The 22,943-nt window shown below is 44.1% G+C and overlaps 1 protein-coding gene across 1 annotated transcript in view; it reads left to right on the forward strand.

The window, feature by feature from the left end:
• The window catches only part of LOC110487656 (histone-lysine N-methyltransferase 2B), a 95,338-nt gene that overhangs the window by 50,847 nt on the left and 21,548 nt on the right, over nt 1-22,943 (forward strand). Inside the window, exons 23-30 of the mRNA XM_036971712.2 lie at nt 2,767-2,901; nt 3,273-3,431; nt 3,572-3,689; nt 14,649-14,727; nt 14,984-15,141; nt 15,391-15,549; nt 15,801-18,243; nt 18,395-18,502. Of these exons, the coding sequence (XP_036827607.2) occupies nt 2,767-2,901; nt 3,273-3,431; nt 3,572-3,689; nt 14,649-14,727; nt 14,984-15,141; nt 15,391-15,549; nt 15,801-18,243; nt 18,395-18,502 (3,359 nt within the window). The remainder of the gene's footprint in view (nt 1-2,766; nt 2,902-3,272; nt 3,432-3,571; nt 3,690-14,648; nt 14,728-14,983; nt 15,142-15,390; nt 15,550-15,800; nt 18,244-18,394; nt 18,503-22,943) is intronic.

Genomic DNA, 22,943 nt, shown 5'->3' on the forward strand with positions numbered 1-22,943 from the left:
CAATCCAGTAGGAGACATGCTGTTTATGGACTGCCCTGCCACGAGCTCGATTAGCAGAACGGGCATAAAGCTCACACAGGACATTTAAACTCCTGTTCCTCTTCAGAAGGAATAGGAGGTGAAAATGGAAATGGCTCAAAGCTAAGCACCTGTAGGACATAGCCATGACTTTCAGGGAGAAGGTCGCATTTGGACTCAACGTTCACTTTAGTTGCCCGGGTGAACTGAGTACAGAAAGTTTGTACTGATAACACTTGGAGGTCCCCAACATGTTTAGCCATGACCAAAGTCATGTGCAGGGAGATTTTGAAGTTGAGGATCAGGGCCAAGTCCCATGTGGGAGCAATTGGTTTGGAGACCAGTCTGAGACAACCGCACAACCAGGATCTGACATAGACTTCTCCGGTTACCTGTGTCTGGAGACGGGAGGTTATTCCCTCCCTCAAAACGGGCTCTGAGGCCTCGGAAACAGGAAACCTTATGACATCGCTGAAGTGTGGGGGATGCGCAAAAGTTGTAGCCTGTACCCCCGACGTGACTGTTCGCATGATAGCACTGCGCATGCACACCGTTGTTTGGAGCCGACAGCGAGCCTCCCGTCAAGTGCCAAGGGGCGGGACGCCACCATATGGACTGGGAGAGATTGGTTCATTGTTCTTTTTCATAGTTACCGGTGCCACAGAATCTTTCAACCAAGCTGGAGAAGGGACAGACAGCACCGAAAAATGGACACCTTCTGTGGTAACAGACGGGGCAATTGGTAATTGAATGTCATTTCCTAGAATGAAACCCATAACCTGTATCACTAAGCACCTCATGGGGACTAGTGAGCTACAGGCAGGAATCAGCAATGAATCCCAGTGATGAGCCTTCTTGTGGACAGAGAGCGAGTCGCCCAACGTATTACTCTCACCTTGGGGAGATTTGAGATACCACTTGAACCCTGTGAACACAAAGGCACTTGGGGTAACAGGAGGCTTTAAACATGGACAAGCTTCCAAGCTAAGTTGTGCTTCTATAGCCTGGATGAAGCCCTGCCCCTTATGGACACGGGGCTCCAGTAAATTCTGACGTAGCACCCTGTTTTGTTATTAACCAAACGTGGTGGCACTGACGTCACAGTGATATTTTTGTTGTGGGGCTCACCGGTCGATCAGACCCGTGCTAGGAATAGGATTGCCGTATCACTGGCAGAAAGCTAATAAGCTTTATTTGCCAGAAGTTATGCATGCTAACTGAATTTAGCCATGCTAAGGCTTCTAGTTTAAGCTAGGCTAGCTAGCCTCTGACTGCAACACAGTCAGTTTAGAATAACCAAGCAACTTAATGCTGGCTACGTACACTAAACAAGAGGGTTACCCAAGCAATTCCACCATTAGGAAGCTGGAATGGCTAAAATCAAATCTAAACTTATTTGTCTCAGACATGGTTAGCAGATGTTAATGTGAGGTAGCGAAATGCTTGTGCTTCTAGTTCCGACAGTGCAGTAGTATCTAACAAGTAATCTAACAATACCCCAAAAACTACCTAATACACACAAATCTAAAGGGGTGAATGAGAATATGTACATGTAAGTATATGGATGAGCGATGGCTGAACGGCATAGGCAAGGTGCAATAGATGGTATAAAATACAGTATACACGTGATATGGGTAATGTAAGATATGTGAACATTATTGAAGTGTCATTATTTATAGTGCATTGTATAAAGTGACTAGTGATCCATTTATTAAAGTGGTCAGTGATTGGGTCTCAATGTAGGGAGCAGCCTCTGAGTTAGTGATTGCTATTTATGTAGGAAAGGATCGCTGATGTGGAACCCGGACTCTTTTGAGAAGAGGCAAGTGGTGCTTAACCAAGGCACACAGACAGAACCTGGTCATCCTCTCTCTTCAAGTAGCCTCCTATAACTGGCAACAGAGCGCACAGGAGCCGGGAGAGGAAGTCATCTGAAACACCAAGCCCCAGCCGTCCCCTAGTCTCGTACACAAACTGATTAGAGCGAGGGCAGCCTGAGCATGCGCCGAGACATAAGACAACAAACATGGATAGCTATTAATTTATTGGGGGCGTGGTGGCAAACCCGAACCCACCTTGTCGTATCGGTCTCGTTACCTGTCTTATCTATTGCTGAAGCCAGGCCAAGCAATTAGAATAATAACTCATTGTTTGTACTGTTCTCACAAGTTTCCTAATCATAAACTACAGTACACGACGTCCAGGGCGTGAGCACGCTCTACAACCTAAGGGACAGTTAAGTTGGCGCGACATAAGACAGTCTCGTGTTCCGATTATTTGTTTAAGTTCTGTGAAATGTACCTGTTCACACCAAGGTGAAGAGTGGAATAATTGAAAGAATGAATCCGAGTCTCACGCTTATCACATGTGGAAGGAGGGGCTTCCAGCGAGCCCTGTATTTCATTGGCCTTGTCGGGCGTGATTGTAGATCCTTCAACCGAAGTCGTGAGTGTGCGACTCCTCCATAGTGTGTTGTACCGAAGATGACTGACTGAAAGAGAATGCATTTTTGTTGTGGCCATACACCCGATTCAATTAGTGAACTATTCAAGCACATAACTAGTTGAGTTTGTTCTTCTATGCGGCTAAAACAAATCATTTATTCTGTTTGGGGTACTCAGGAATCGGAGTTGTGAAACACTTCTGTAGTACATTATACCCACAGTAATGGTATTAGCAGCTATTCAGACATCCCAGAATGTTGTCTCAGGTCCACTCTAAATCTGAATTTCCTCGTTTTTATTGAAGGACGCAGGCAGGCTGCTGTACCTGGGGCAGAACGAGTGGGCCCACGTCAACTGCTGCTTGTGGTCCGCTGAGGTGTACGAAGACAACGGAGCTCTACTCCAAGTACACAGTGCTGTCTCCAGGGGGCGCCACATGGTAAGAATGCATTGAACATAACCATAGCTGCGCCTCAAATGTCACCCTGTTTCCTATGAAGTGCACTACTTTTGACCAGGGCCCATAGTGGGCTATGTAGGGAATAGGGTGACATTTGGGACACATATCAAAGCTGGAGTACATCCTTACCCAATAGACTTTGTATTCAGACATAGGTGTGCAGTTTCCTGTTTTTAACATTGGAACAATAAAGCTCCTATTATTTTATGGCAAAGAGAGAATTGTTTTGTCAAGTCTGCTATGCCCATTTTAGTTATAATGAGAATGTTTACTCTTCAGGGAGTTTTCTGCTAGTCGTTCTCATTCTGTTTTCTTTTCTCTTCTACTCATTGTACCGTTCTTCCCTACAGCGCTGTGAGCGTTGTGGCCAGGCGGGGGCGACTGTTGGCTGCTGTCTCTCATCCTGTCAAAGTAACTACCACTTCATGTGCGCCCGTGCCCGCAACTGTGTCTTCCAGGAGGACAGGAAGGTCTTCTGCTCCAGGCACCGCAACCTCGTCAGTGAGAAGGTGAACTTTTAGAAATGGGCTGAGGCGCACACAAAGAAACAGTCATCTTTCCAACAGTGCGCACCACCACTTTCACTGTGACTTGTCAGCGGCATCCAAACTTATGTCTCAGGATTTGCACTCTCGTTTCCACTCTCCAGATGGTGTCTGGGAATGGGTTTGAAGTTCTCCGGCGGGTCTACGTGGACTTCGAAGGGATCAGCCTCCGTAGGAAGTTTCTGACTGGCCTGGAGCCAGAGTCTATAAATATGACCATTGGTGAGTATGTGCACATCCCCAATGGCACCCTATTCCCTATGTAGTGCACTGCTTTTAACCCTTTACACTCGTGGGAATGAGCCTATATGCATACGGCTACATTGAAATGTTTTTTTTACAGAAGAAATATGGAAAGCATATGCATACCCTTGGAAGCAATTACAAGGGAACAGTTAGGAGATTGTAGTGAAATTATGAGGACACGGCAGTTCACCTGACACAAGACTGAGTCTAAACATTACACTGTGATTTTATGAACATTTTACATTTACTGTACTTTCCAATGCATTTGTTGAAATGAAATCTGAAAATACTCTGGATACATTCAGTAACATAAGAATAATATTGGAAAATTTAGGGTAGGTGCATCTATTTTTTTAAATGCCAAAGGTTTGAGAGAGGTCCAACTGGTGTATACAAGTGGCCACACAGCTCTCCAAAGTATGCACAGTAAGTCAATTCAATGCACTTGTATGACTCAAAGAAGAGTCTCCCAACTGTAAGGTGCTTTTTTGAGCTCTCCTAGCTGTGCCATTGATGAACTAGAGCAAGCACACTTATAGTTGTTTTTGTTTGGAACAAAGCCCTGCAACTCAATATTAGGTAAATGTTCTTAATATTTTGTACACTCAGTGCATGTCACTGTACAATCCAAAATAGTAGGAAACTTCACATATTTTATTGAGCAACTTGTCGACAAAGAAATAGCCTATTCCAAGCAAACTCTGGGACAGTTGTGAGACAATAGATCCCAAATTGATTTGATTTTAAATTCATACAACCAGTAGACTTAGGTTACATAAAAAATAAATATTCAAAATCAGATCGGACAGTTTAGCCTAAAATGTGGATCAACTATTTAAAATCTAATTCTATGTCACATGTGCCCTGAATACAACAACCTTAGAGAAATGCTTACTTACAATCCCTCAACCAATAACGCTTTAAGAAGTAAAATAAATACATAAACGTGTTAACTTCTTATGGCTGCAGGGGCAGTATTGAGTAGCTTGAATGAAAGGTGCCCAGAGTAAACGGCCTGCTCCTCAGTCCCAGTTGCTAATATATGCATATTATTAGTAGTAGTATTGGAGAGAAAACACTCTGAAGTTTCTAAAACTGTTTGAATGATGTCTGTGAGTATAACAGAACTCATATGGCAGGCAAAAACCTGAGAAGAAATCCAAACAGGAAGTGGGAAATCTGAGGTTTGTAGATTTTGAACTCAGCCCTATCGAATATACAGTGGGATATGGTTCAAGTTGCACTTCCTACGGCTTCCACGAGATGTCAACTGTCTTTAGAAACTTGAACGTGTCTTCTACTGTGATGTGGGGCCGGATGAGAGCTCTTTGAGTCAGTGGTCTGGCAGAGAGCCAGGTCCTGGTCACGCGCATTTCACATGATAGCAACCTGCGTTCCATGGCTTTTCTACAGACAATGGAATTCTCCGGTTGGAACGTAATTGAAGATTTATGATAAAAACATCCTAGAGATTGATTCTATACTTGGTTTGAAATGTTTCTACGACCTGTAATATTACTTTTTGAACTTTTCGTCCGACGTTCGGCTGGACCTGCACGAGCGTTTCGATTTGTGTACTAAACGGACAATATCAAACAAATCAAACATTTAATGTGGAACTGGGATTCCTGGGAGTGCATTCTGATGAAGATCATCAAAGGTAAGGGAATATTTATAATGTTATTTCTGATTTCTGTTGACTCCAACATGGCGGATATTTTTTTTTTTCTGAGCGCTGTTCTCAGATTATTGCATGGTTTGCTTTTTCCGAAATCTGACACAGCGGTTGCATTAAGGAGAGGTATATCTATATTTCCCCATGTCTAACAATTGTTTTTTCATTGACATTTATAATGAGTATTTCTGTAAAATTATGTGTTTCTGCAATATCACTGGATGTTTTTGGAACTAGTGAACCAATGTATACAATTTTTTTTTATATAAATATGAACTTTATCAAACAAAACATACATGTATTGTGTAACATGAAGTCCTATAAGTGTCATCTGATGAAGAGCATCAAAGGTTAGTGATTAATTTTATCTCTTGTGCTTTTTGTGACTCCTCTCTTTAGCTGGAAAAATGGCTGTGTTTTTCTGTGAGTTGGTGGTGACCTAACATAATCGTTTGGTGCTTTCGCTGTAAAGCCTATTTGAAATCGGACACTGGTGGGATTAACAACAAGATTACCTTTAAAACGGTATAAGATACTGCTATGAGAATTTTGTTCTCAATGTTCATAAACTGAACTTCAATTAAAATCCTCTGTCTGTTACTAAGAATTTGTAAGGTTCTTATTAAAATGAAAGTCAGAGGCCAGTCTACCGTAGTCGGCAAGGTTTATTTACGAGAGCGCTGCAGTACATATACAAAGACATTCCTTTTATAACTTTCTCTTACCCTACACTCATACATACACATCAACAGGAATTTTCTCATGAGTCTCACCACAGTTTATTACCACTCAGCTGACAGTTCCAGTCTCCCCCAGATACGAGAGCTCTGGAGGGGCTCTCCCTGTCTTATCTAATCTCCCCAGAGTTTCAGCCAGGTCGGTTCAAACATAGGTTAATGCACCTCTTTGTTCTCTTTCGACACACACATACATTCCTTTCTTCCTAGGTTTATGCTACATAACCCATTCCTAATGAACAAACATTTATCATTCTAGAAATACAGGGTAGAATTATGTTATAATTCTACATTAAATGTATACATGTATGTTTGAGAAATTTTTATTGAGATTTCTGTTGTTTTGAATTTGGCGCCCGGCACTTTCACTGACTGTTGTCATATCTATCCCGTTAACGGGATTGCAGCCCTAAGTTTAAAAAAAAAAGAAAGAAAATGTAATGTTTAATAATAAACAGCAGCAGTAAAATAACAAGAGGCTATATGCAGGGGGTAGCGGTACAGACTCAATGTGCGGGGGCACCGGTTAGTCGAGGTAATATGTACATGTAGGTAGAGTTAAAGTGATTATAAACAGAGTAGCAGCAGCGTAAAAGAGAGGTCTTGAGTAGCCCTTTGATTAGCTGTTCAGGAGTCCTATGGCTTGGGGGTAGAAGCTGTTAAGAAACCTTTTGGACCTAGACTTGGCGCTCCGGTACTACTTGCCGTGCGGTAGCAGAGAGAAGTCAATGACTAGGGTGGCTGGAGTCTTTGACCATTTTTAGGGCCTTCTTCTGACACAGCCTGGTATAGAGGTCCTGGATGGCTTGACCCCAGTAATGTACTTGGCCGTACGCCCTTTCCTCTGTAATGCCTTACGGTCGGAGGCCGAGCAGTTGCCATACCAGGCAGTGATGCAACCAGTCAGGATGCTCTTGATGGTGCACCTGTAGAATGTTTTGCGGATCTGAGGACCCATGCCAAATCTTTTCAGTCTCCTGAGGAGGAATAGTCTTTGTCGTGCCCTCTTCACGACTGTCTTAGTGTGTTTGGACCATGATAGTTTGATGTGGACACCAAGGAACTTGAAGCTCTCAACCTGTTCCACTACATCCCGTCGATGAGAATGGGGATGTGGGCCTCCCGAGTGGCGCAGTGGTCGAAGGCCAAACCCTCCCTAACCCGGACGACACTTTGCCACCAGAGACTCTGGGCTCGAGCTCAGGCTCTGTCGCAGCCGGCCGCGACCGGGAGGTCCATGGGGTGACGCACAATTGGCCCAGCGTCGTCCGGGTTAGGGAGGATTTGGCCGGCAGGGATATCCTTGTCTCATCGCGCACTAGTGACTCCTGTGGCGGGCCGGGTGCCGTGCAAGCTGACCAAGTCGCCAGGTGTACAGTGTTTCCTCCGACACATTGGTGCGGCTGGCTTCCGGGTTGAATGTGCATTGTGTCAAGAAGCAGTGCGGCCAGGTTCGGTTGTGTTTCGAGAGCCATGCGTCCTCCGACCTTCGCCTCCGTGCGGGAGTTGCAGCGATGAGACAAGACTAACTACTACCAATTGGATACCATGGAATTGGGTAGAAAAAAGGGGGTACAAAAAAGTGGGGGCTTGCTCGGTCCTCCTTTTCCTGTAGTCTACAATCTTCTCTTTTGTCTTGATCACGTTGAGGGAGAGGTTGTTGTCCTGACACCATCGACCATGCAGTCATGAGTGAACAGGGAGTACGGGATGGGACTGAGCACGCACCCCTTAAGGTGCCCCTGTGTTGAGGATCAGCTTGGCGGATGTGTTGTTCCCTACCCTTACCACCTAGGGGCGGCCCGTCAGGATCCAGTTGCAGATGGAAGTGTTTAGTCCCAGGGTCCTTAGCTTAGTGATGAGCTTTGATGGCACTATGGTGTTGAATTCTGAGCTGTAGTCAATGAATAGTATTCTCACATAGGTGTTCCTTTTGTCCAGGTGGGAAAGGGCAGTGTGGAGTGCAATAAATTGGAGTGTGTCTAGTGTTTCTGGGATAATGATCTTTATGTGAGCCATGACCAGCCTTTCAAAGCACTTCATGGCTACAAACGTGAGTGCTACTGGTCGTTTAGGCAGGTTACCTTAGTGTTCTTTGGCACAGGCACTATGGTGGTCTGCTTGAAACATGTTGGTATTACAGACTCGGGCAGGGTTGAAAATGTCAGTGAAGACACTTGCCAGTTGGTCAGCGCATGCAAGGAGTACACGTCCTGGTAATCCGTCTGGCCCTGCGACCTTGCGAATGTTATGCATGTTTCAGTGTTACTTGCCTCAGTCATTTAGCTCTGGTAGGTTTGTGTCACTGGGCAGCATTTCTTCACATAAGTGCAGCAGTGCGTACAAGGCAGTAGGAGGCTATGCGCAAATGTTTGTTCCATAATGCAACACTGTTGTCAAAAAAGGCACTGCACTTTTCATGTGACAGAAATGAAATTGTGTTAGAAATTAAGAAAGAGAGGAGATCTAATGGGCAACAACGAGCATGGGTTGATAATGACTTGGATTGTGCCTTTTGCTACTGGACAATGAAAGGAGCTTATTTATGGTAGCGTGGCCAGATGGAAGCCACTTGTCAGTAAAAGGCACATGACAGCCCACTTGGAGTTTGCCAAAAGGTACCTAAAGGACTCTTAGACCATGAGAAACAAGCTTCTTTGGTCTGATGAAACCAAGATTGAACCCTTTGGCCTGAATGCCAAGCACCACGTCTGCAGGAAACCTGGCATCATCCCTATGGTCAAGCATGGTGGCAGCATCATGCTGTGGGGATGTTTTTTTCAGTGGCAGGGACTGGGAGACTAGTCAGAATCGAGGGGAAAGATGAACGGAGCAAAGTAAAGAGTGCGCCTTGATGAAAACCTGCTGCGGAGTGCTCAGGATCTCCGCCTGGGGTGAAGGTTCACCTTCACCTTTAACGACCCTAAGCACACAGCCAAGACGACGCAGGAGTGGCTACATGAGAAGTCTCTGAATATTGTTGAGCGGCCCAGCCAGAGCCTGGACTTGAACCCGGTCTAACATCTCTGGAGAGACAAGAAAATAGCTGTGCAGTGACACTCCCATTCCAACCTGACAGAGCTTGAGAGGATCTACAGAGAAGAATGTGAGAAACAAGAACGAAATGGCAATCTGCGAAGGCCAGCAGCAGGAGGAGCAAGGTCGTAAAGTTTTTTTTTTTTTTTTTTTCCCCCCTTCTGATTAGGCTATCTTGATCTCTGGCTCCGAGTCATTTTTGTGTCTTAATTATTTAATAAGAGATAATAAGAGATTTTATTTAAACACATAGGTGTCCTTTTTTTTTTTTTAAATAGACGTTTTAAAAACTTCTACCAATTGATTGGTCGACTACTTTTGGTCGACCAATATATAAAAAAATGTTGGACAGGCCTAATATGTTTTCAAAATGCGTACTGCCTCCAGCTCATTGCAAATGAGTGGCAGGTAGCCTAGCGGTTAGTGCGTTGGGCCAGTAACCAAAAGGTTGCTAGAACAAATCCCCGAGCTGACAAGGTAAAAATCTATTGTTCGGCCCCTGAACAAGGCAGTTCTTTCAGACAAATTATGCTGTAGTGCTGCTGTAGTAATTATAACAAAATGCAAAAATAACAGCAAAGATGATCACAAGAGGGAAAATAAAATAAATAAAAAAAATAAAAAAAGGGCTTTACTTCAGAGTTCTGGTGCTGATAGGAACCAGCGAGGGTAAAAAAAAAAACACGCCCTGTTAAGAACTCTTTATTTTTTAAAATCTGTTTTTATATATATATTGACTTTCAATGTAGCAAGTGGAGACAAAGTACCAGACAAAAGTTTGGACACACCTACGCATTCCATATTTTTTATTTTATTTTATTTTTTACTATTTTCTACTTCCTAGGCCGTCATTGTAAATAAGAATTTGTTCTTTAACTTGCCTAGTTAAATAAAGGTGCGTGACGCATTGATGAAGCCTACCTTCCTATGCATTTGCTGTTTGAGAAATTTATCACATCTGTATGCTCGACGCATGTGATAAATAAGATAAATATATAAATAAGATACATACTGTACTCATGCCAATTTAATTCCACTAAATCGTGCAAATTAACTAGGGATGCACGATCTGTGAACATATCTGAATCGGCCAATATTAGCTAAAAATGCCATCATCGGTATCGGACCGATGTCTAGTTTAACGCTGATGGTAAAAAACGATGTCATACCTATATGACGCCACATTACGTCATGGTCGAGCACTGGTACACACTACCAAGTGCGCTATTTTTCAGATGTTACCCTACAGGAGTTACACAGTAATAGCGTCACTGCTAATAGCTTCACGACATACATACTATGGAACGCCGTTTGGGTCTTTGCATGTTACAGTAGCACTGTCAAAGCTGTACAAAAAAGTCTGCAAACACTGGCCACGAACGATGTGTTTGCAATACCGCGTTGGTAATAAAGCATAATTTGTTCGACCACAACTTCTGGGGTAGCTAGCTTTAGCTTGGTACCTAGCTAGCACCTATATAACCAGCCTGAAAACAATAACCAGTAGAACCTGCAGTCATTTTCATTATTCTTAGCAATGATTTAAACATCCTTGTAAGTACTAGCTAGGCAGCAACTTGTTGTTGGCCTAATGAACTGAAGTTCAATTTCAATAAAATAAATAGCTTGCCAGTTATTTAACCCTGGTGCCCAAAGCTAACGTTTTTAGCAGCCAGCTAGCTTCATCTGGCTCTGGCTAGTGTGCCTCGACCGGACCGGGTTCAGTGTTTTGAAGCTAGCCACAATAAGGATTAGGCACAATAGTGGAATTTGCGGTTTGCCCTCAAAATACAAGTATGTCATTGACAGGGACGCAAATGAATACAAAATAGTAGAATTGTGCCATACTGTTATTTTGAAGGCTAACAGCAAAGTCCACTGTTGTGACTAATCCTTATTGTGGCTAGCTTCACATAGTTGGGTCGGGCCAGCATTAATCAAATAAGAACTGTTATTTGTTATTCTGTTATATAAGGGTTATTTTAGATGACACCTAGATTGTCGTTTTGCTGTTTTTGGGGAAGAACATTATTTGCATCCATGAGCTAGCTATCTTTTTTTTATGACCAGCACTGTAGGTGCGCGAGACAACTTTACCAGCATCATAGCATACGTATCGATGAATCGTTGTGACATGATAGTGTAATCAATGTCTATTAACTATGTAAAAAATGTATGAACTCATTAAATTATTGTGACGTGCAGTAATATATAGCGTCAGCGCCTCCCGGGTGGCGCAGTGGTTAAGGGCGCTGTACTGCAGTGCCAGCTGTGCCATCAGAGTCCCTGGGTTCGCGCCCAGGCTCTGTCGTAACCGGCCGCGACCGGGAGGTCCGTGGGGCGACGCACAATTGGCCTAGCGTCGTCCGGGTTAGGGAGGGCTTGTCTCATCGCGCATCAGCGACTCCTGTGGCGGGCCGGGCGCAGTGCGCGCTAACCAAGGTGGTAAACGGTGTTTCCTCCGACACATAGGTGCGGCTGGCTTCCGGGTTGGATGCGCGCTGTGTTAAGAAGCAGTGCGGCTTGGTTGGGTTGTGTATCGGAGGACGCATGACTTTCAACCTTCGTCTCTCCCGAGCCCGTACTGGAGTTGTAGCGATGAGACAAGATAGTTGACCAGTAGAACCTGCAGTCATTTTCATTATTCTTAGCAATGATTTAAACATCCAACAATTGGATACCACGAAATTGGGGAGAAAAAGGGGTAAAATTCAAAAAAAGAAGTGATGGGTTGTCCTGAAAAGAATGAGCACGTTTGTTGAATTGTTTAAATGTGCACCATAATTACAATATACAGTGCCTTGTGAAAGTATTCGGCCCCTTGAACTTTGACCTTTTGCCACATTTCAGGCTTCAAACATAAAGATATAAAACTGTATTTTTTTGTGAAGAATCAACAACAAGTGGGACACAATCATGAAGTGGAACGACATTTATTGGATATTTCAAACTTTTTTAACAAATCAAAAACTGAAAAATTGGCCGTGCAAAATTATTCAGCCCCTTTACTTTCAGTGGCGCAAACTCTCTCCAGAAGTTCAGTGAGGATCTCTGAATGATCCAATGTTGACCTAAATGACTAATGATAAATACAATCCACCTGTGTGTAATCAAGTCTCCGTATAAATGCACCTGCACTGTGATAGTCTCAGAGGTCCGTTAAAAGCGCAGAGAGCATCATGAAGAACAAGGAACACACCAGGCAGGTCCGAGATACTGTTGTGAAGAAGTTTAAAGCCGGATTTGGATACAAAAATATTTCCCAAGCTTTAAACATCCCAAGGAGCACTGTGCAAGCGATAATATTGAAATAGAAGGAGTATCAGACCACTGCAAATCTACCAAGACCTGGCCGTCCCTCTAAACTTTCAGCTCATACAAGGAGAAGACTGATCAGAGCTGCAGCCAAGAGGCCCATGATCACTCTGGATGAACTGCAGAGATTGACAGCTGAGGTGGGAGACTCTGTCCATAGGACAACAATCAGTTGTATATTGCACAAATCTGGCCTTTATGGAAGAGTGGCAAGAAGAAAGACATTTCTTAAAGATATCCATAAAAAGTGTCGTTTAAAGTTTGCCACAAGCCACCTGGGAGACACACCAAACATGTGGAAGAAGGTGCTCTGGCCAGATGAAACCAAAATTGAACTTTTTGGCAACAATGCAAAACGTTATGTTTGGCAACACAGCTCATCACCCTGAACACACCATGCCCACTGTCAAACATGGTGGTGGCAGCATCATGGTTTGGGCCTGCTTTTCTTCAGCAAGGACAGGGAAGATGGTTAAAATTGATGGGAAGATGGATGGAGCCAAATACAGGACCATTCTGGAAGAAAACCTGATGGAGTCTGCAAAAGACCTGAGACTGGGACGGAGATTTGTCTTCCAACAAGACAATGATCCAAAACATAAAGCAAAATATACAATGGAATGGTTCAAAAATAAACATATCCAGGTGTTAGAATGGCCAAGTCAAAGTCCAGACCTGAATCCAATCGAGAATCTGTGGAAAGAACTGAAAACTGCTGTTCACAAATGCTCTCCATCCAACCTCACTGAGCTCGAGCTGTTTTGCAAGGAGGAATGGGAAAAAATGTCAGTCTCTCGATGTGCAAAACTGATAGAGACATACCCCAAGCGACTTACAGCTGTAATCGCAGCAAAAGGTGGCGCTACAAAGTATTAATTTAAGGGGGCTGAATAATTTTGCACGCCCAATTTTTCCGTTTTTGATTTGTTAAAGTTTGAAATATCCAATAAATGTTGTTCCACTTCATGATTGTGTCCCACTTGTTGTTGATTCTTCACAAAAAAATAGTTTTATATCTTTATGTTTGAAGCCTGAAATGTGGCAAAAGGTCGCAAAGTTCAAGGGGGCCGAATACTTTCGCAAGGCACTGTACTTCCCTGAATTTCCTAGTGAAAGCCTAACACTAAGGTCGTATTTTATAATTTAGCTAGTTATATCTGCAATAGAACAGATTGTGAATTATAATGGACCATTACATTTGCATAAACAGCCATTGTGGGATGGCAGCAGTGTTTCCGTTAGCCATTAATAAACGTTTTTTGGCTGATAGAAATTGGCTCGGCCAATTGTCTGAGAGAAGAAGAAAAATCACATTGTGAAATAATGCTGTTTAGCCTATATATTGATGAAATACCAGTTGATGGAAATATATTTGATTGGGCATGCATAAAAAATAAAATAAAAACGGTCTATAGGTTCATTTTAGTGACTCACCATGACATTTGTGGCTGATACGATATTTAAAATTTTAGTGGCCTTTTTAAGCATTCTAGTACAGTTAAATAGTATACACACACATGGACGCAGCGGTCTAAGGCACTGCATCTCAGTGCAAGAGATGTCACTACAGTCCCTGGTTCGAACCAGGCTGTATCACATCCGGCTGTGATTGGGAGTCCCATAGGGCGGCGCACAATTGGACCAGCGTCGTCTGGGCCGTCATTTGTAAATAAGAATTTGTTCTTAACTGACTTGTCTAGTTAAATAAAGGTAAATAAATAACATCGAACCCTCTTAATTTACAGCATCTCCCTCACTCAAACAACAAAAAAATGCGCAAACTGTCTTGTCACATTCGGTGCTCAAGTTCAGAACAGCTATCAGTCAAAACAAATACAGAGCTGTGAAGAGGAGACCCTGAGCTCTCATGTTATGTATATCATGTTACTTACTATACAGTCACTGCATTCCAAATTAGGCACTTATCAGTGTCCAAATCTGCAATTTTCAACCCATATACGGGTACGAGTTTAAAGTTAAAGTTTAAAAGTGCATTACACAGGCTTTGTCCCAAATGGCACCCTATTCCCTGTGTCGAGGGGCTTTTGATTTGGAAGGTGTGACCCATATACTCTAAAAGTTTGGCCAGTAAGGGATGTACAGTATTTTACCACCATCAATCATTTCCCCTTTTACTCGTGAAACCATCCATCTGTTTCCTTCTATATCCAGGTTCACTTCAGATCAACAGGCTGGGTGTGCTGACGGAGCAATCAGCAAATGGCGCAAGGTTGTATCCTGTGGGCTACCAGTAAGTGACCAATAATCCTCTTGTAACCCAGACATCGACAGCATCCATTTAGATTCTTCTTGTTTTGAATAATCGATTTGTGATTAATGTAGTCAGGGTTGTCATTGTATTGTTATTATAAGATTAGCAGTATAAAACTGCAGGTATTTTGTTTGAGAACTTCCCTGGAGTTCGTTTTGAAATTATATTGGGTTGTTTATCTTTTACGTTACTCACCTTTTGTCATTCTCCTTCCTCTCTGTTTTCCTACGTCCAGGTGCTCTCGGCTGTACTGGAGCACAGTGGACCCTCGGCGGCGCTGTAAGTACACCTGTAATGTGACAGAGGTGTACTCTCCACTCCCAGAGAAGCCAGGGGAACCACATTGGTGGGAGCAGGAGGAGAACCGAACCATAGCCCACAGCTTTTACAAAGGTCAGCAAACCCACCAAACCTGCCCCTATCTGGTAGTAGGGTGGGCACTTCAATGGATAACCTTGATGTCCCATACGTTATATTTGTTTGTTTCTTTTCATTTGAAATAATTAAGGGGGATATGTATAACAACATAATTAAGTACATTGGAATTGTACAATATTTGCTATTCAAAAGGGACAATTTTCTAGAATCTACTAATTCTCAGTCTTCAAAATAAATAATGTTCCTTTTTTATTCCTTGACCAGAAATGGAAATTCCAGAGGCTGTGATGAGTCCTCTGCCCATTCAGGTATCTCTCAGCACCACCTCATCCCCCCTGAAACAGGAGCCTGGGGCCAAAACCCCTAGTTACTCACAAACCAGAAGACCAGCAGGAGGAACATCTCGACCTCTTCCCTCTCCAGGTAACATTGACATTGAGTTAGATATCGATACCAGTTTAATATCTAGTGTCAGTTAACAGGGAGATAGATATCTCTGATTATTTGAGGAACATTTTTACTTACAATGAGTGAGTGATATGTGGTCTTGCCTAGTTCCCTTAAATTTAAAGTACTGACTAAGTCGCTTAAGATAAGAGCGTCTGCTAAACGACATCAAATGTTAATATCACTCTGTTCCATCATGACATAACTGGTCATCCTCTAATCTCTAGGGAGTGCGATGACCAAATCCCACCACATCCTGACTCTCAGGGATCTGGGTGATACCTGCCAGCTGCGTCGCCTGTCTCGGGGCCGCCACTCCGGGGACTCCTCTTCCCCAACCGATGGCCCTGCTGGACCAATGATGCTCCGTTCAGGGGGCACCCTCCACCCCAGGTCCCTACCCTTCAGCTCCCCTCCCAGAACCAGCGAAAACCTCCTGAATTCCCCTCGGGGAGTACAACCTCACGCTGGCTCCTCCAGCTGGCGCTCCCCTCTCTTGTCCCCTTCCAGTGTTACCTCCCCTCTCTCTCTGCGGCCTGTCGCCATCGGCAGCCCACCCTCCAACCTCCCTCTGGCCCTCGGCCACTCCTCCAGGATCAGGCAGTCATTCAAAATCACAACTCCAGTGTCCACTGAGGTGCCACAAGACTTCTTAGCATCATCCGAGCCAGTAGTGGTGGTGCCCTCAAACGGAATCACATTGACAGTAAATAATATGGAGGAAGACACAGACATCGGACCCCTGATGTCGGATCAGGACTTGCCCTTCGACGTGGCGGACGCAGACGTGGCGGTGGCCTCTGTGCTAAACGCCAAGCTGGAGTTTGACGAGGCCTTGCTGAATGAGACTGTGGCGCTTCACTGTGGAGTTTCCCAGACAGCTGGAGGCGATGTGGAGGAGGCATTAGAGGCGGAGCCGTTAGAGGAGACCCAGAGCCAGACACGTGGTGGGGACAACATGGATGCCAACATGGCTCCAGTATTCACCAAAGCAATGGCCACTAAAGAGGTCCTGGAGAACGGTTCCTCAGACGAAGACATGGATCACTACTTAAAGTTATCTCGTATGTTGGTGGTGTGCAAAGTCTCAAAGGACTCAGGGCAGGCAAGTCTCCCTCTCCCCCCACCAGCTCCTACGTCTCAGTCCATCTCCCAGCTTGACGGAGCGGATAACTGCTCTGAGAGTGATTCAAGCGATTCTACCTGCGATGAGGAAGAAACTCAGGAAGAGGGGAAGAGTACGGAAGATCAGGGGGCTGACAGTCAAGCCTTGTTTGAAACCTGTGACCCAAATAATGACTTGTCTATTGAAGAGGAGGTTCTGATGGAGTCTGAGCAAATGGAATCCCAGAAAGAGGTTCTTCTGGACCCCAACAGTGGCCATTTTGTTTCGAATGACGACAGCATCAGAGAGTACCTGGCTAATAATAAAAACGTAGTGCTCGAGGATAGTGACAGCTCTGGCTCCTCTACAGATTCTCTCGTTGGAGTGGACGACGAGATGGGAGACCCAGACTTTGAGCCAGAACCCAAACCCAACCCCAAATCAACTCCTGTGAAAACCATCATGGAACGCCCTCGTCCTGTGAGCATGAAAACTATTCCACGAAAACCCACACCAGCGCAGAGAAAAATCATCAGGGTGTCCATACCCTCTGGACCTGCTCTGCCTCTGAATGTAGCCTTCTCTTCGCCACCCATCGCTGTTCGAACCATTCCAAGGACAGTCACCTCCACTGCCTCCCTGACCCCATTTGTAATGAATGGCATGAACTCTATACCCTTACAGACAGGGGCCACTACGGGGAGAGCTATCGCTATCCGCCTGGCCACACCAAGACAAGCAGCTCAGCAGCAGCAGCTGACTGCCACTATTCAGTCTGCCTCCAACTCAGCCCTGTCTCCACAGGTTCTGCTAGTCAACCGTCAAGGTCAGATTCTGATGAAAGATCCAAACACTAACACCTTCCAGACGGTCAGCACCAGCTCCCCTTCCTACAGCCGCATCAGCCAGATAGCCAAGATTATCCACAGCAGTGGTGCACTGCCCCGCGCGATTCCCCAGATGGTGGTCGTACCCGCTACATCTACACCCTCGCCACGGACAGCCGTCTTCCATAGTTCAAATCTCATCACCAGTAGCAGAAACGACAACGCCACCACACCAACCACCATTTCTAACAGAAACAACACCACACCAGCAACCACCACCAATCTCCTGATCAGGACCCCACAGAGTTTGCATGATGGGCGAGTGCTGGTCCGAGCCATGCCCATGACGCGTGGAGCGAAACAAGTGAAGGTCAAGTGCGTCTCTGTGCCCAGCTCTCCAATGATGACAGGCAACCAGGCCCAAGCTATCTTAGACAGAGCCATGGCTTCCCATCGTGAGCCCTCTCGGATACGGCCTAATATCCTCAGGGTGATCCCTTCCCAGCTGAGCCCATCCCACTTCCAAGTCCACCCGTTCCTCAACAAGCTTCAGTCCCCTCTAGCCATCTCAGACACGCCTGGACAAATGCTCTGCCATGAGCTGCCCACCGTACCAGAGTCTCAGGTCCGTGTCAAAAGAGTGTCCTTCGTCGCAGAGCGTCCCGGCAAGAAGAAATGTAAAACTGATTTCCTCCCGCAGACACCCTCTAGTGAACTTGATGACCTAGATGGCAGCAGGTACGACAGAGTACAACATGAGATGATGGAATTATTACATTTTTTATTTTACTTTTAATGTTGTAACTTTGACTGCACTGCACATTTTCCAATTGGGATAATAAAGAGATTGATTGATTTGAAAGACTAAGTCACTATTTTTCTCATACAGAAATTGTGGCGTTAGAACTAAAGCCCCAACAATGAAAGATGTGCTGGATCTGGACCAGGAGAAAGTTGAGCCCAAGGTCATCCTACCAACAGAACCTGAGAAGATCAGGTTAGTTTCTTCTCAAACATGACCATAGCAAGATGGATGCCAGAAATGCGCACTGCAAGGTACATTTTTTTGTTGTTGTTGATATTTTAGAATGCATAAGTACGGAGCCCTTTAGGGGTCATGGTGGTGAAAAATTGGAACAAAGGCTAATCCATTCCCTTTTTTCTTTTTTTTCAAACATTCCCTCAAATATTTAAAGTAATTCCCTCGTATAAAAAATTGTTCCCTGACTAGAAAAAGTAGTTCCCTCAATCGTATTAGTTCCCTCGGATCTCCCCTGCAGATCTCTTGGCTTACAAGAATGTCATTCTCCTTATGTAGGCCTACCCGGTCCCATTCCCACTTGGCCGATAACATATTGCAGCCTTATTGTAAGTCTATTTAGTTAATTAAATCAAATCAAATTTTATTTGTCACATACATATGGTTAGCAGACGTTAATGCGAGTGTAGTGAAATGCTTGTGCTTCTCGTTCCTACAATGCAGTAATAACCAACGAGTAGTCTAACCTAACAATTCCAAAACTACTACCTTATACACACAAGTGTAAAGGGATAAAGAATATGTACATAAAGATATATGAATGAGTGATGGTACAGAACGCCATAGGCAAGATGCAGTAGATGGTACCGAGTACAGTATATACATATGAGATGAATAATGTAGGGTCTGTAAACAAAGTGGCATAGTTTAAAGTGGCTAGTGATACATGTATTACATAAAGATGCAGTAGATGATATAGAGTACAGTATATACATATACATATGAGATGAGTAATGTAGGGTATGTTAACATTATATTAAGAGGCATTGTTTAAAGTGGCTAGTGATACATTTTTTACATCAATTTCCATTATTAAAGTGGCTGGAGTTGAGTCAGTATGTTGGCAGCAGACACTCAATGTTAGTGATGGCTGTTTAACAGTCTGATGGCCTTGAGATAGAAGCTGGTTTTCAGTCTCTCGGTCCCTGCTTTGATGCACCTGTACTGACCTCGTCTTCTGGATGATAGCGGGGTGAACAGGCAGTGGCTCGGGTGGTTGTTGTCCTTGATGATCTTTATGGCCTTCCTGTGACATCGGGTGGTGTAGGTGTCCTGGAGGGCAGGTATTTTGCCCCCGGTGATGCGTTGTGCAGACCTCACTACCCTCTGGAGAGGCTTACGATTGTGGGCGGAGCAGTTGCCGTACCAGGCGGTGATACAGCCCGACAGGATGCTCTCGATTGTGCATCTGTAGAAGTTTGTGAGTACTTTTGGTGACAAGCCACATTTCTTCAGCCTCCTTCAGCGCCTTCTTCACAACGCTGTCTGTGTGGGTGGACCAATTCAGTTTGTCTGTGATGTGTACACCGAGGAACTTAACACTTACTACCCTCTCCACTACTGTCCCGTCGATGCGGATAGGAGGGTGCTCCCTCTGCTCTTTCCTGAAGTCCACAATCATCTCCTTTGTTTTGTTGACGTTGGGTGTGAGGTTATTTTCCTGACACCACACTCCCTGTAGGCCGTCTCGTTGTTGTTGGTAAGCAAGCCTACCACTAGTGTCGTCCGCAAACTTGATGATTTGAGTTGGAGGCTGTTACAGGAATTATATTCCTCTGTTTTAATACCCAATTAAAATTAAACACTCTGTCAATTCAAAATAATTTGTATGACTCTTATTTGTATAAAATGGACAGAGACCAGTCTTAAAAGTCAACCAGCAGCGTTTATTCTCGAGAGTACTGCCCATTATACATTTTACCCCAGGTTATAAACTGAATATGACGTCATTAGTTTTAGTACTAGCCCGTGTCATCTCCGCTCCAGTACAATGGCTGTATGGTTCTCAAGCTTTCTCACCAGCGTCTCTCCCTATTAAGATAATTTATGAACAGAGCCCAGGTCTGCCTGTGTAGATAAGCATTCTAGCCAGTCTGGCTATAAGTTCATTTATTTCTACCAAGGAACAGACAGTCATTGTTCTAATTCTTGATTATATTTACACACGTTATATTCATACATATACAGTAATATAATAGTATTCTGATTAGTCAGTCCTGATTGAAATGTATACATAATTAGTCATTATTGATAAAAATTCCCTTAACAGAGGCGTGCATGGCCACGCAGTCGTGGGTGAACAGGAAGTACAGGAGAGGGCTGAGCACGCACCCTTGTGGGGCCCCAGTGTTGAGGATCAGCGGGGTGGAGATGTTGTTACCTACCCTCACCACCTGGGGGGCGGCCCGTCAGGAAGTCCAGGACCCAGTTGCACAGGGCGGGGTCGAGACCAAAGGTCTCGAGTTTGGAGGGTGCTATGGTGTTAAATGCTGAGCTGTAGTCGATGAACAGCTTTCTTACATAGGTAGGTATTCCTCTTGTCCAGAAGGGTTAGGGCAGAATGCAGTGTGGTTGCGATTGGGGTGGTAAGCAAATTGGAGTGGGTCTTGGGTGTCAGGTAGGGTGGAGGTGTTATGGTCCTTGACTAGTCTCTCAAAGCACTTCATTATGACGGAAGTGAGTGCTACGGGGCGGTAGTCGTTTAGCTCAGTTACCTTAGCTTTTTTGGGAACAGGAACAATGGTGGCCCTCTTGAAGCATGTGGGAACAGCAGATTGGGATAAGGATTGATTGAATATGTCCGTAAACACACCAGCCAGCTGGTCTGCGCATGCTCTGAGGACGTGGCTGGGGGTGCCGTCTGGGCCTGCAGCCTTGCGAGGGTTTACACGTTTAAATGTTTTACTCACGTTAGCTGCAGTTAAGGAAAGTCCGCAGGTTTTGGTAGCGGGCCGTGTCAGTGGCACTGTATTGTCCTCTGCATGCTACAAATGGTGATGATCAGTGACCATTCAATAGCTTAGTTTGTGTTTTCATATGCCTATAAGGGCAAATATAGCAATTAAAATCCCTTAATTGGGCTAAGTAATTTCAACAGCCTAAAAAGCCAGGAGTCCTAATTGAATGATGCATGTTTATAATGCAAACCAAATACACTTTGTGCAAACTCCTATTCATACACTTGGACAACATGAACAGTTGTCCATTTTGAGTGCCTCTCATCCCTTCGACCCTGTGTTTTACCGGCTTCCTGCAGTTTGGTCTATACATCCACTAAAACATGGCACCAGCCAAGCGCCTGGATGTGTTTTTGACTTAACAATTGTGCATGTGACTCATCGGAGGCAGAAAGGCAATGCAAATGTAGTGTGCATAGTTTCCAAGAGGCTTCAGTGTTAACAGGTGCAATGAAGCACTCTCATCCCAGAGCTAGGCAGGAATTATTTCTGGCTCAGCTCCTTGATCTATAGCCTTTCTATACTCCAGGGGAGTTCGTTACCATCCTAGCATGGTAATTAGCTAATATGCAGGTGACCGTACTGTCATCGCAACAAAGCGAATAGCGGTCAGTTTTTGTTATGAACATAGAGCCAGAGCCTCTTTAAACCATCAATCTGTGCATGGTTGGCTAAGTCACTATACAGCTATAGCGAGCAAGATGCCTTGCAGCGCAGTCGCACATACACAGCAGCATGCTTCTGAAATTCTGGGAAATGGTTGCAGAGAATGCCGATTCTGAGGACTATTTTAGTCTTTATTTTATTTGACTAGGCAAGTCCGTTAAGAACAAATTCTTATTTTGAATGATGGCCTAGGAACTGTGGGTTAACTGCCTTGTTCAGGGGCAGAACGACAGATATGTAACTAGTCAGCTCGGGGATTTGATCTTGCAACCTTTTGGTTACTAGTCCAACGCTCTAACCACTAGGCTACGCTGCCCCAACATGATTGAGGGAACAAATTCAAGCAATGGATTAATACAATTGAGTGATCTACTTTTTATATTGAGGAAACTAATGAAAAAACTGAAGGAACTGATTAGCCTGGCTGTTTTTTTCTCTCCACCATAACCCATAAGGGGCTCCATACATACAGTGCATTCCGGAAAGTATTCAGACCACTTTTTTCCCACATTTTGTTACGTTACAGCCTTATACTAAAATGGATTAAATAAAAATATGTTTCATCAATCTACACACACTACCCCATAATGACAAAGCGAAAAGTTTTTGTTGTTGTAACAAATGTATTAAACATTTTAAAAAACGGATACCTTATTTACATAAGTATTCAGACACTTTGCTATGACATTGGAAATTGAGCTCAGGTGCATCCTTTTTCCATTGATCATCCTTAACTTCTACAGGAGTTAAGGATTGTAGCTTCATACCCAAGAAGACTCAAGGCTGTAATCGCTGCCAAAGGTGCTTCAACAAAGTACTGAATAAATGGTCTGAATTCTTATGTAAATGTGATATTTATTTGTAAGAAATTTGCGAAGATATCTATAAGCCTGTTTTTGCTTTGTTGTTAGAGGGTATTGTGTGTCGATTGCTGAGATTTGTATTTATTTAATAAATTTTAGAATAAGGCTGTAAAGTAACAAAATGTGTAAAAT

This window comes from Oncorhynchus mykiss, chromosome 30 (genome assembly GCF_057628025.1).
Source record: "Oncorhynchus mykiss isolate SJ-2025 chromosome 30, ASM5762802v1, whole genome shotgun sequence".
NCBI lineage: Eukaryota > Metazoa > Chordata > Actinopteri > Salmoniformes > Salmonidae > Oncorhynchus > Oncorhynchus mykiss.